General features: G+C 28.9%; 2 protein-coding genes across 2 annotated transcripts; one reads left to right on the top strand and one right to left on the bottom strand.

Moving 5' to 3' along the window:
- Positions 1-9,472: 9,472 nt before the first annotated feature.
- Positions 9,473-10,366, bottom strand: GO595_009081 (UBX domain-containing protein 11; the record flags this gene model as incomplete). The annotated part of the gene is made up of 1 exon (XM_067922727.1): positions 9,473-10,366. The coding sequence occupies one exon, from the start codon at positions 10,364-10,366 to the stop codon at positions 9,473-9,475; it is 894 nt and encodes a 297-aa protein (XP_067770866.1).
- Positions 10,367-10,758: 392 nt separating this feature from the next.
- Positions 10,759-12,666, top strand: GO595_009080 (Ser/Thr protein phosphatase; the record flags this gene model as incomplete). Its single annotated transcript, XM_067922726.1, has 1 exon — positions 10,759-12,666. The coding sequence occupies one exon, from the start codon at positions 10,759-10,761 to the stop codon at positions 12,664-12,666; it is 1,908 nt and encodes a 635-aa protein (XP_067770865.1).
- Between the last annotated feature and the right edge of the window lie 2,351 nt (positions 12,667-15,017).

The following is a 15,017-nucleotide window of genomic DNA, read 5'->3' as shown; positions in this document are numbered from 1 at the left end:
TCAGCAAATACCCAATATTGCAATGGTTTTGTTCATGTCTTTATCTAAATCATTGTATATATTGCGAATCAACTCATATATGCTCAATTGACAATGACATTGTTGTTTTTCTCATCAAAAACAATACGTTAAAAATTAAATTTTATCAAATTTTGTTCAACCGACATGTCCGCCACCATACAGTAGAATTAATGTATGAAATAAGTTCATTTTGTTGTACACGTGGAATTTCATTTCTACGCCATTGTTTGTTGATTGGTTTGTTCAGAATTATTCCCAATTTCATTAAGCAAATATGAACTAGCATCATAAATTTCATCATTGGTCAATGAAATACATATTGTTGATGGGTTTAATCTGCATGCCACTATTAATTCAGTACGGTTTTGATCAAAATAAGGTGCCCAATAATTTTCAGGTGAACAATTAATAGTTTCATAAAGAATTCTTTATTTATCTCGATTTTTTCACATATATTTCTCTGAATGCTGGATTGATGCAAGGTTTTGTTCCAAATTTATCTGATATCAAACCTTCAAATGTAATTCTAAATATATTGAAAATGTTATGAAGTCAATCAACGTTTGTTCGTATCGAATTGATTTTCATTAAATGGCGAAATTTGATTAACCTGTAATTCTTGTAAAACTTCTGAGTGAACGCATCTTAAATGACTGTGCACAAAATAATATTTTTAGCCACTTTTTGCATTTCCAGCAGTAAGAGAATTCAGTATGAATTTTTGCATTGTCACTTCGACGAATAATGGGAACAGAAATGAAACTTGCATCTTTGAATAACCTTAAACCAAATATTCGTTTTGCACAAGCATTTGGATGAGGTTTCATTGCAGGTTGTACTGAAGTTATCTGAGGAAAATTGTCCAATAATGCCTTCATTGTGAATGATATTGAGATATTTTTGAGTGTATGTTAACGTACATTCTAATATAATACATTAGGGAAATTCCAAGAGAAAAGTTTTTACGGAAAAACTCACTTTTTGAATGTACTAATTGTATACATAAACAATCACGCAAGGGGATGCCGAGCGTGGCTTCCCCAATCCAGAGAAACCTCTCAATTTTTCAATTAATTCAATTTTCAATTAATTCAATTTTCAATAAACGATAACTATGAATTTTGAATGTATCTGAAATTTCTTAATGTTATGACAAGATAAATTGAATGAATTCATTTTTCAATCAACGGTACCTATCGTTTTATTCTTGAATCATTTGTATTTTTGTTTTAAAATGTGACTTTATTCATAATAAGCATGATATACACGTTAGCAACATACTAACAATGAAATAACATTTATATACATGAAATATATGATATGCACACATGAAATATATGATGTGTACACATGAATTATATGATATGCACACATGAAATATATGATATGCACATATTAACAATAATTTATATCATATTCATACAGGTAATATGATGGAATAAAAACATAATGAAAATGTGCATATCAATCATTGAATTAATTGAATTCGAATTAAATTCACTCAATGGCATGCTATATTTTTCGATCAGAATCATTCAATTATTTGTGAGTAACCGTCACATTTAATTATTTATTTCGAATCTCTGTTTTGTAGCTATAAGATAAATAACATACTCTGATTTTGATATATTTTAATCTATTAGTAAAATATGATATATTTACTATGTTTATAACTTGAAAGAATAAACTATGTATCAAAATTGGTTTATCTGTTGAATTTCTGAAACTAGATAATTATCTCAAAAATTGTGTCTAAACGTCATGCATTTGCAAATATTTGTATGTTAACGTCTCTTTCCGAATTTAAAGTAGAAATATTGAAAGAAATTGTTAGATACTTTATTGTGCGTTTAACGTATAAAGTTTGATATCATTTTATCATTGATGAATATTCATTTCGGAAGCTTGGACTCCAACGAAATATTGCGACTTATTCACAATAATGTCCCTGCTATTGAAATCGCCATCCTCTATGGTATTGTTCAAAATCCAAATATGCTCAGAATGTGCCCAAAATGTAACAGTTTTATGACATTTTATCCACATGAAAGATTCTACCGATGTCGGAATCGAAAATGCGTTTGTCATCTTTCTATTTGGCATTCTCTCCCCCAAAAACAATGGAAAAATTAATGACAATGAGTTCTTCCTTGTTTATGCATGCTTCTGTATGGATTATCCAATTCATATAGCTGCATCGATAATAGGGATTAGTGATGATGCATGTTCGCATTATCATCAGAAGTCCAGAGAACAAGCAGTACTAAAAACCATTTATGAAATGAGTAATTTCCCCTTTGGCTCAATTGTTCAAGTTGATGAATCTCTTTCCACCAAAAGAATAGATAACAAAGGGAGGAAAGTTTCGCCAATATGGGTTTTTAAAGCATGCGAAGTCATTAAAAAATATAAATGCTACTTTACCATTGTTCCTGAAAGAGATATACAAAATCTAGAAAGATGTATAAAACAATGGGTAAACGTAGGCTCGACAGTGATTTCTGATCAATGGGGAGGTTATATTGATTTACAAAGAAAAGGATATTTCCATTTCACTGTAAATCATTATAAGAATTTTGTTGATCCAATTACCAAAGTTCATACTCAAAGGATTGAATCAATGTGGAGTGCTGTAAAGCAATGTAAGATAATTCATAAGTACAAAGATCGTAATTATTTAGAAGATTACATTTATGAATTTTGCTACCGCTATAATCACAAAAGTGATTTACTTACTTTCATGAGAAATTTATATTAATAAAAATCACATAGTCAAATATCATCTAAATGATAAATAATTGTAATGATATGGATTTGATATTAATATTTTATATGTATAATAATATTTATGTCTTTAAGATGTTGATTATTTCATGTGAGCATATCAAATATTTCATGTGTGCATATCATATAATTCATGTGTACACATCATATATTTCATGTGTGCATATCATATATTTCATGTATATAAATGTTATTTCATTGTTAGTATGTTGCTAACGTGTATATCATGCTTATTATGAATAAAGTCACATTTTAAAACAAAATACAAATGATTCAAGAATAAAACGATAGGTACCGTTGATTGAAAAATGAATTCATTCAATTTATCTTGTCATAACATTAAGAAATTTCAGATACATTCAAAATTCATAGTTATCGTTTATTGAAAATTGAATTAATTGAAAATTGAATTAATTGAAAAATTGAGAGGTTTCTCTGGATTGGGGAAGCCACGCTCGGCATCCCCTCACGCAAAACATAGAAAATGCATAATAACGATTTTTTTGTATTCAAATTTAATATAAACTGAACCAAGAAATTCGACAACAATAAAACGATCAAAAAACACAGAAAATTCGATCATTTTGCGATTCAATTCCAATTTGATCATTTTGTCATTCAATTTCATTTTGTTCATGATTGACCAAGTAATTCTCCTGATTTAAACCTCATAGAAATGCTATGGGGTTCGATGAAAAAAAGAATAGCACTAGAAAATCCAAAAACAAAGGAAGATCTTAAAAACTTAGTAATCAAGATTTGGGATTCTTTTTCTCAAGAAACAATTGACAAGCTCTGTAAAAGCTTTGAGGAAAGACTGAACAAGTGTTTAGAAAATAATGGAAATTCAATTCCTAGATTATTAAACAGTGAACCAAACTTTTGTTCTCAAGGCATAAAAAATAATTTCCCATGGGAAGAATATGAGGATAGACTAATATTTATACTTGTTAGAGATGTTGGTCATTGTTGGCAACTAATATCAAAAAATATGATAAATAGAACTTCTTCCCAAATCAAAAATAGATGGTACTCTCATGTTAGACATAACTTATCCGGGTTTTATGAAGATAGGATTGATTCGCTTCTAAATATTAAATAAACAAAAAAAAAATAAAAATGAGATTTTTACAAAAAATTCGACAGCAAAATCTCTTTTCAATCTAAAAATAAACCATATTAAAATTCTATTTTTTGAATCTATCGTCCCTATCGTGTTGCCGAATTTTTTGGTTCAATTTAGAAAAACAACTTATTTCTGTTATTCCACAGCAGTATTAGGATAAAATTTAATGTATAAGTTTCACAAGTATGAGTACATTTGATGTGCATCTGAAATAGTGTATAAAATTTGGGAATGTAAAATTCATTAATACATATCGAATATTCGAATGAGAAAATGAATAGTCATTCAAAATTTGTATTTTTGGCGCCAAATCAATGAATATCCGGATTAATCCATAGCATCTGAAGCCAGAATCAATACAATACCAAGCATTACTTGCTCTCGAAAGTGGTATGATATTAGATGATATTTCAAATGTTTCGCCGATATTACGTTCGACAATGCACAAACTAATCAATAAAGATATGTCGTCAAATGCACAAAAAGAAAGACAATTTCACCCTTAGAGAGAATCACTACTAATTCCAGATGAAAGAGACCAATTGCTACAGGATGCAAAGGAACAAGAAGCCAATCATCAACCAGTATCAGATCCAGAACGAATTGGAAAAAAAAACATGCGAAGTGCTTCTTCTTCTATCCACAAAGTTCTAAGTTTTCATCAGTTTGCGATAATCTTTTTTTTTGACGTTTTAAAAGCACGCCTGATAAAAAAGGATACATCAACGACTGAAAAAAAAAATAAGCATTTTATGAAGCATGTAATGAATTCCCACCAGAAATGATCAAAAGTTTTTATCATCATCGTGGATAAGAATATATTGAAATCTAATAATTAAAAACTAATATTTATTTTCGAATAAATTACATTAAGCATACAGTACCGGATACCAAAATGTGTCCATCGGCCGGAAATTTCTGTCCAAAAAATAACCGTCATATATGAATAACCGCTGCAAGCCGAAAAAAATGTCCATCGGCCGGAAATTTCTGTACACGTAATGATCGGTATTCGAAGTAAACGGCCGAGAGGCGAAAAAATGGTCCGTTGGCCGTATATTTCTGTTTACTTAAATTAGGAAACAAAAAATCTTAATTTTACTATATTTATTCGAATAAATATAATAATTAAAACGAATTTTGTCAAATATAAATATAAATATAAATATAAATATAAATATAAATATAAATATAAATATAAATATAAATATAAATATAAATATAAATATAAATATAAATATAAATATAAATATAAATATAAATATAAATATAAATATAAATATAAATATAAATATAAATATAAATATAAATATAAATATAAATATAAATATAAATATAAATATAAATATAAATATAAATATAAATATAAATATAAATATAAATATAAATATAAATATAAATATAAATATAAATATAAATATAAATATAAATATAAATATAAATATAAATATAAATATAAATATAAATATAAATATAAATATAAATATAAATATAAATATAAATATAAATATAAATATAAATATAAATATAAATATAAATATAAATATAAATATAAATATAAATATAAATATAAATATAAATATAAATATAAATATAAATATAAATATAAATATAAATATAAATATAAATATAAATATAAATATAAATATAAATATAAATATAAATATAAATATAAATATAAATATAAATATAAATATAAATATAAATATAAATATAAATAGAGAGAAGTAAGTTATTGTATTTAAGAAGTGACATGATAGCTTTAATCACTTTTTTTGATGAATTCTTCAATCGAAATTCTCAGATTTTTGGAACGCATTAATCAAACCGAATATGATGATTCATTTATTTTTTTAGTCAAAAATTATGCAAACCAAGGCAATTACTGTTTTATTATATCTTTGATGCAAGCCGTTTTTTGTATTCAACTTATTTTTAACGAGATTATTAGATATGATGATCACCTTGAAAATACATCAAACAACACTTATGGATTATCCTCAATGGACTGGATTCAAAGAACAGAATATCTCAACCTTAGATCAGGTATATTCGAAAAAGGTAGTGGCATTTCAGTTAGATCTGTATATCGATTGATATCACATTGCATTTCCGTGCTAAATCAATCAAATTTTGCCCTCCGGCCAGAAATACAATAGGACTCATGATACTAAGAGCTTTTTGGGCAAGTATAGTTTTGGAAATTGCACAATTATCAAATGTTTTATTTATGTTCGTGGATGAGGCTGCTGTAACATTGTTACCAAATACAATTAAAGGTAGAGCATTAATTGGAGTAGTTCCTGCTGTAGAAGGAATCCTTGCACAACATAAACTCTCAATTCTCTCCTGTGTCATTTTAGGGTTCGGTGTCATAAGCAAGTAATTCAGAGGAAGCATAAATGGAAACGATTATGCTGTATTTATCCGTGAAGTAACAGATCTTATTAGAAGGGCAGTATGCTCAGGTAGTAATAAGATTTGCTTAATTCACGATAACTGTAAGATCCATAAGACATCCGAAACTCAAAGGGCAATTAAAGATATGAAAATCAGAGAAAATCCCAACCGTACCATATAGCCATTTGAATGAGGTCGTTGAAGCATATTTTGGCTTCCAAAAAACGGAAATGGCAAACTTTGATTCTACAGCTTTCATTTTTGATGATACACTGGAAAATGAAATCAGAAATCGATGGGCGAAAGCAGAAATCAAATTCACGGCCAAAAAATCAAAAAGATTTTACGCTAAATGCCTATTCTTGAAATGTGCAAAAATGGTCAACCAATCACATCTAATAGTATAGAATGCAATGAAAGTCTGCTTTCGTCCATAGAAAACAAAGTGGTTACTCATAGGTTGAAAGAAAAATTTGAATGATGAATAATAAATTATTCTAAATGAATTTTTTTTAATTCCATATATGTGTTATTTTCGAAGTTTGCTTAATTATCATGAGTGCGAGGGCAGTTATAGGGTATTTGTTTATTTTTCGAAAAAAAATGAAGTACTTAAAAATTATATAAAAATGTGTAAGCATATTTTGATTATTGATAAAGTCATTTTCCTGAGTCACACAAGATGACTTTTTCAATACATATTATCTGTTTATATTCTAGTGAATGTTACATGTATTTTTTTTTTCTCATTTTTTTAAATGTTATGCGTTCCTTGATCGAAATATGCCAACACATAACTTAATTTTGTTTATTCTGAAATAAAAAATAAATTATATTCAGTTACAATGCTAAATTATTTTTTCACCCATGGCGTAGACCATGGGTGCATGCACCACCTAATATAACAAGTAACATACAGGGGATAGAAAATATTTTATTTATTATCTTACTATTTGAGGCCAGCTAACTACTATCTTTAATTATATTTCATTATAGATTATTTACTTGTATTAACTTTCGTCAATCATATTTCATTCCTCCTCTATATATATATAGCAAAATCACTTGATTTTCATTAGGAATAATTTTATTGAGTAAAAGCATCATTTATCCATTTTTATATAAACTATTCAAAAAGCTTAACCTAACCACCCCATTTTTAGCAAATAGAATTGGAAAAGCATCAAAATAGTGAATTTTTTAAAATTATCTTTTCTAAAGACTCAATATAACAATGAATAACATTAATTCATAGAAATGAATAGGGTAAAATTATAAGTTTTTATTTTCTAATTGAAGTGGACATAAATTTCGGGCTAATAAACAATTTTTTCGGCTCGCGGCCGTTTACTATGAACAACGGTTATTTTTTGAACTGTAATTTCCGGCCGTTGTACGGATTTTCGTGTCAGGTACTGTATTTTTTCTAAATCGATTTTTGCAATTTCAACAAAAATTCGCAAATTTCATCTAACATAGAATTAATTGTGTCTAAAATGTTTAATAAATCATGGATGAGCAATTAAATATAAAAAACATTGTCTTGCTCATTTTTCTTATAAAAAACATATCAAATTACAAAAAACCGTTTATGAAACGATAGCTATCAAGCAGTACAATTCTATAATCCTTAATGGTGTAGAATTTGATATTAAAACAATTCCAATATAACTTTTATATTATTTGATTATAAATGAATTACAATATTCAACTATAATAAAGATACTTCGATGTTATGAGAAATTCGAGAAGATCAATAAATTCGGAATTTCAATTATTTTTTAAATGAAATACCCTGGAGTCGCTCCAATTCGTCGTATTCAAATTTTTGCCACTGGAATTTGAGAATAAAACCGTTTTCGATCAGACACAAGGGACTCCATTTCCATGATGCTCATGATATACAAGAGCTTTGGTCAATGCATATGAAATACTCCCAACTCTAGTTCTCTCTACATGAATCTTATTCCTTTATTATATAATTTCAATGATCCATCAAAAATTTCGCTACATATAATCAAATTAAACTAAAAAAGTAGCTCTATTCAAGTCTAAACATTTGACGTTTTATGTAATTAAAAATATAATGAAATAATCATTTATTCATAAATTTCCCATGATTCAGTAATTGTGTTCTCACTTAAATGTTCCCAAGCAGCTAGTAAATATTGCACTGCTGTTTATTTGTTGAATTTAGTATTGGGATCATTTTGATATGATTTTTTGATAAGTCTTCTTGCTGTTGTTTTTAGGCTCCCAAACACCAATCGATCCAATGGCTGTAACTCAATAGTTAAGCCTGCAGGGATGAATAATAATTCAATATTCAAATTATCAGCACACTCATGGATCTTTTGAGTTTGATAAGCTATGTATTGATCAACAATCAAATATATCTTTTCGTCGTCATTAAAATTGTTTCGGAGAAACTTTAAATATTGCTCAAATGTTGATTCTGTTGTCTAACCATTGCTTGATCTAGTGGAATTGTGATATGAAATATCTCCTATATTTATTTCACTTCGCTCAGTTGTACCCTTAGCAATAATGAAAAGAGGTAGCTTTGTATCATCAGCCTTTATACTTGCCATTACACTGATACTTTGTTTGGAGTTAGCATTGACATAGGCTTTAACATTGTCTGATCCTGTTTCAGACCAAGTCAAAATTCCTCCAGGAAAACTCTTCCAACATGTTTCATCGGAATTAATCACTCTAGATCTATCAACTGTTGATAAAAGTTTCTGAATTTTTTGGATGAATTCATTTTTTTCTTCATCAGATATTGTTGGTCTTCTTTTCGCGTGAGGTTTCTTCGATGAAATTCTATTTCGTTTCTTGAAGTCATTGATAAATCCTCTGCTAATTAGAAAATCTTTTTTGATCATTTCTTCATTAGTATATTTTTCGAGATAAGCTTAGTATGCAATGTCAATAAAATCTTCGACATCAAAATATAAACCTTGAGATAAGAAATTAGCAACGATATAATCTTTAATTGCAGTTTCTCCCTTTTGTACTTTTCATTTTGATTAACTTCTTCTTTAACTTGTTTCTTATGAAGTTCTGTTTTACCTTTTTAAGTTTTTGAATATTTCGATAAAAATATAATACAAATATAAATATTTATAAACAAATAAATTATTTCTCATTTCCATACGTAACAAATAACATTCCTCTTGGATATAGCTTACATAGCTCTATATTATCATCATCATTTAGCACTTTCGTCGATGGCGGCGCACATAGTTCGAAACTTTCTTCAACATCGAAGTTGAACTTAATTATTCTTCTAATTTGACGAATTAAATTTGTTTTCTCTGTCTTTATCACAACGCTGCTTCCATCTGGAAACTGAACCTTTATTCTCCCGTCACCAGATCCAAGTTCTTTGTTTGCTCTTTTTGATTTTGCAGATTCAATTAATCTTCGAGATGTACCTTTGAAAATATCCTCTTTTCGATTATCAATGACCTTCAAAATGACACCATTAGGAAACTGCTTTTGAAATTCGCTTGGGAAAAAGCCATCCATGATGTCTTGAATGAACATTCCATTGTCAATGTAGGGACGAAACTGCCCTTTATTTACAGTAAACCCTTCGTTTTCAAAAATAACAGTGACTTTGTGACTTGGCGCTTGATTTTGTGAGTAGTTGTGTGAAATATCTCTTTCTGCCATTTGATTTAAATCTTTAACCCTTTCGTTAAATAAGTCCATATCAATGGGACCATTTGGAAAATATCCAAATGTAGGAGCTGGGCCTCCAGCCCACTCCAGTCCATAATCTTTAAGAAATTGTTTCATTTCATTAATTTGATTTTGAAGTTTTGAATTATGCTCTTTCTGTGCTTCGATTTTATTGATAAGAACCTGTAGTTTATGTTCCCTTTTTGCACATAAGACTTCAGCACGATGTAATTTATTTTTTAAATCAGATTCTGTGCCTTGATTTGGTATAGTCTTTTTTTGGATGCCCGACAATGGGACCTTTGATAAGCTCATTGCACCGTTTCCCTTGTATTCGCTCGACATTTAGCAACACCGAATAATGCACGTTTAAAATTAGCACAGAAAGTGCCAACGGTTAACCCATTAAAACCTCAATTGCTGAAGCTCATTTTTGCTTTGGGTTGAATTTAACAAGTGATTATCAAGTGATTCATGTCATATTGAAAAAAGTTGTGAGTGGGTTTTACTTTGAATCAAATATATTTGATCATAAAAAATTTTAGTGAAAGTTCACACATTTTTTTACAAAAAAAGCTTTTTTAAATATATACCTAGATTGTGGTAAAGCATATCTTACATAATTCCAGCGGGCAAAGAATGGCGCTGTGTAAAAAACTCCCAAAAACTAATGGCGGTTATAAAACGGTTTTCTTTTCAAAAATTAAATATTTTCAATCTCTTTGCAAAGAGAACAAATGCAGTTAAAAAAATTTCCTTACGTTCTCTCACAGTATTTATGGCTAATAGTTTTGTCTCTTATTTATATTTCTACTGCCACTTTCCAAAGTGTTGGTAAAACCAAGGATTTTGTATCAAAAACTGGTTATACGTGGAATTCAACCAAAAATCCAATTTGGATTGCCCACGTAACAGACCCACATTTAAGCCATGCACGTTCAGATAGCTATGGTAATATCTACACAAGAATGTCAAAACTTCTTAATGTTATTAAACCCAAAAAAATTTTCATAACTGGTGATGTAACTGATGGCTCGAGGAATTACACAGTCCCTATCTATACCACTATGGTTGAAGAAGATTGGGAATTATATAAACATCTTCTCAATGAGCTCAATCTCTCATCAGATAAAATAATTTATTCCGCTGGGAATCATGATGTTTTTGACCTTGCGTCAATAGATTCAGACCGTAATTATGCAAAAGACATCGTTTATAATAGCAGTTCATATGAAATTTGTAAATATGTTTTTGAAATTGATGGAGTTACATTTAATGCCATTGTGCTTAATCCATTACAATTTCCAGCTCCCACAGAGAAACTTGAAGATTGGGCATTTCCACCATCATCTCTTCGTAGTTCATTAGTTACACAATTAAAGAATGTTAACGCAGACTATACTATTGTTTCATCACATTATCCAGTGTATGGATTTTATCCCGACATTTCAACAAAGTCTAATTATATCATAGCAGAAATTTTACAAAATATACCAAATGCAAGGTATTTCCTCTCTGGCCATATGCACCCAAGTAGACCACAAATTTATCACCATGGAGACACACTCGAAATTGTTGGAATGCCACTTTTCAAGTATACACATATCGGCATCGTCACTTTTGATAATAAACGGTCGGTGTATCATGACATCGATCTATCACAAGATATATTTGCTGTTATAACTAACCCTCCACCCACAAGCCAAGCAAGTAGCTTAGATGTGTTCAATGAAGAAAATACAGAAGTTCGAGTCTTATTATTTACAAATCAAACAATTCAACTTCAAGCTTCCGGTGCTGTAACAGCAAGCTTAACATGTAAATTCATTGAAGATGGTGTTCAGTTATGTTCTTGTCCACTTCAAGTTAAAGAAGGAAATCATAATCTTGAAATTACAAATACTGAACATAAAATCACTGCCAGTGTATCATTTACAGTCGGTCAAACGATACCCAAATTTACTGAAACACGATATTCCATTCCTGCATCAGTTGCATATGTCTTTTTATATTTCATTCTATTCATCATCACCTTAATCATTACTCTTCCGATCAACAGTGAAAAGGTTTGTGAGCCATTTGACAAATGGATTCATGAGCAGAAATCTGATAGCCATTGGTTGATGGCGACGGTTGGCGGGTTACTTCAAGTCAAATATCGCGTCAGCAAAACGCCACTTTACATCAAGATAGCACTTTTTGTATCGGTCATATGGACGTTATTTATGCCAACATATTTCTTTTCGCTTGATAGGAAAGTTGCTATTATGTGGACATGGGGTGTATGTTCTATTGGAAAGAATGTGTTTATGTTCCATGGAATGAGACATAATTTGTTTTATTTGACATTTGTAGTTATCCCTGCGATATTATACTCATCTGCGATCCAAGCAACACATGTATTGTCTCCTATTTTTATTTTAGATACAATAATATGCGCATTGTTTGTTGTGGGTATTATAATAAATTTAGTTTCTATCAACGAATTTCATGGAATTGCAACAACATTAACAAGTCCGGAATTCGTATTTATACCAATTTATATGTTCGTTGCTTTGGTGATTTATGTTATAAAGACTTTGAAGCAAAAGACCAATAATGATAATGATTATAACGAACAAATTCAAGATCAAGTTTTGATTTAGAATAAAAAGTCGGAAATGAATAAAAAATAACGTTGGAATTTTAATTAAAATGAATTTCCTAGATTAACAATCCAATGGATTGATAATGAATTAATTTTGCTAATATGGGATATATATCCCTGGGCAAATCCCGGAATCATATTAGTTTTCTGTAAACAAAAAATGTGGTGTGTCAAAAAACGTTAATGGTGCAAGCCTGACGAACATTTCCTCAATAAATTGTTCTAATATCATATGAAGATATAACAATAGATATGTAATATTTAAAAACATAATTTTATCGTGTTTAAATGTATTATATATTAAGATATTTTTTTTTTTTAATTTTTGATTCAATAGTTTATGTAATTTTTGGATTTAAAATGATCGACTTCTTTTGAATACATCTGTGAATATCTATAGAGTAATATCTTCTAATTCCTTGCATTTTGATTACTATTATTTCAAGTAATGATGTAATTTTGAATTATTGACCAACTATTTCAATACTTTACTTGATTACTCAGGAAAAAAAAATTATACCACTTTTGCTTACGAATAATATAAATATTACAAAAATAAAATTTTTTATTGTTTTACTGCTTAGATTTTAACTGTGATTTCTTCAGCTGCTTCGATCATGCTGACAGAAGCATATCTCTGGTAGCAATTTGAGAACCAACGTCCCTGCGCTTTGATCTTGCAATCTTCGACTTTAGCAAGTGCTGCTTCGTGGGAACCACCCTTCCTGAATGAATTTGTTGAGTATTGCTTGGGATCTATTCCTAGCCTTTTAATCTGCTTCTTTAAAAGTTTTAAATACTTCGCACAGTTCTTCCATCGAAAGTGAATATCCTCTTATCGTTTGTAAACGGTCTAATGTTTTTCCAAGAAAAAACCCATTTGGAAGGTGAATAAACCGTATCATTATTGTAAATATAAACGGTCATCTTCCGACCAGTTCGATTTGTTTTGGAAAATGGGATATGTAAATATAGTCTTTCTTCATTATCAACTTTGATTTCATTACCTGAAATTCTAATCGCCTCACTACTTATTCTAAAAAACACATAAAAACACAAGCTTTCGATTGCCATAAGTTGAACTTTATCATGATTTTGAACATTTGTTTTATTTGCCATCTTTTCAATAATTTCTTTTGTGATATAACTTTTTGCATTTGGTGCTGTATCACCCGGGAGTGTGCTAACTGTACCTCTTTTGTACCCACTTTTTGGCGGTTATTCTAACAATTCTCCACTTTTTGAATGCGATGTGATGACAACCGCCGAAAAAACAAATTTTTTAAAATTCCAAAAAATCCAAAAATTAAAAGTTAAAAATTAATGATTTTTATATCAAACTGTAATAAATTATGCATAGAAAAACATAAATGCACTATTAATTTCATATAATTCCTAATTTTGACGAAATCATTGAGCATTTGAAATTTTATTTCTATTTTTGAAATTTATACATATGATTAAATTCACCATCTATTAAAACATATAAACTTTATATTTTATTAAAAAAAAATTGATTCTATGTCACAAAATATAATGACTTATTTTGAATTTTTTTCATGTTTCGACTTTTTGTATGATGTAAAATATTTCAAATAAATATTTTGACTTCAAAAGTGGCATCTTTGTGATTTCAATTGAAAGTCGTTTACATTATAATAGTTGACCAAGTATGCATTCAAACACAAATATTTGTCAAAATATGTAGATTGTATTATTTATATTGAAAGTGATATGAACATTGATAGATATTACCCTTACAACAAATTGTTTTTGTTTTTTTTTTTTATTAATTATATCTAAATAGCATTATTTAATGAAGTTGATTATGAGACTGTGGAATGCATTGGCACTTTTATATGCGCTAATATTAATTTCATTAAATTAAATTTTTAAATCTCAATAAAATGAACTTTAAAGTATCATTAATAATTGGAAAATATAATGGAATCTATTGTGAAAGTTCTAATTTACAGTCTAGAATATTTACAATTATGTACAAGAATTTAACACCATGTTTTTAGTATATTACTGATGAAAAGGGAAAAATTACCTTTGATCATTTATTCATACGTTTGATATTTGGGCAAGTTGCCTTGTTATGTTCCATTTGGCTACAAATGCTAGATTTATATAAACGCTTTGTTTTTTGTTTCCCATCGAGAACCACATTGTTTGCAGGGTGAACAGCAAACCTGCCATGTAAAGGCATAATTGGTGGCATTCGGTTGATCGAATTTTTTTGCGTTGATCTTAGCCTTTGCAATGATTTTTGTTAAATATTATTTTCTTCAGAATTTCGAGATGCCACAGAAGCAAAAGGTGCAAATTGAGCCATGATATCTGTGT

This window comes from Histomonas meleagridis (assembly GCF_020186115.1).
Source record: "Histomonas meleagridis strain 2922-C6/04-10x chromosome Unknown contig_82, whole genome shotgun sequence".
In the NCBI taxonomy this organism is placed as follows: Eukaryota; Parabasalia; order Tritrichomonadida; family Dientamoebidae; genus Histomonas; species Histomonas meleagridis.
The sequence above is the reverse complement of the archived record's forward strand: the minus strand, read 5'-3'. Positions and strand labels throughout refer to the sequence as shown.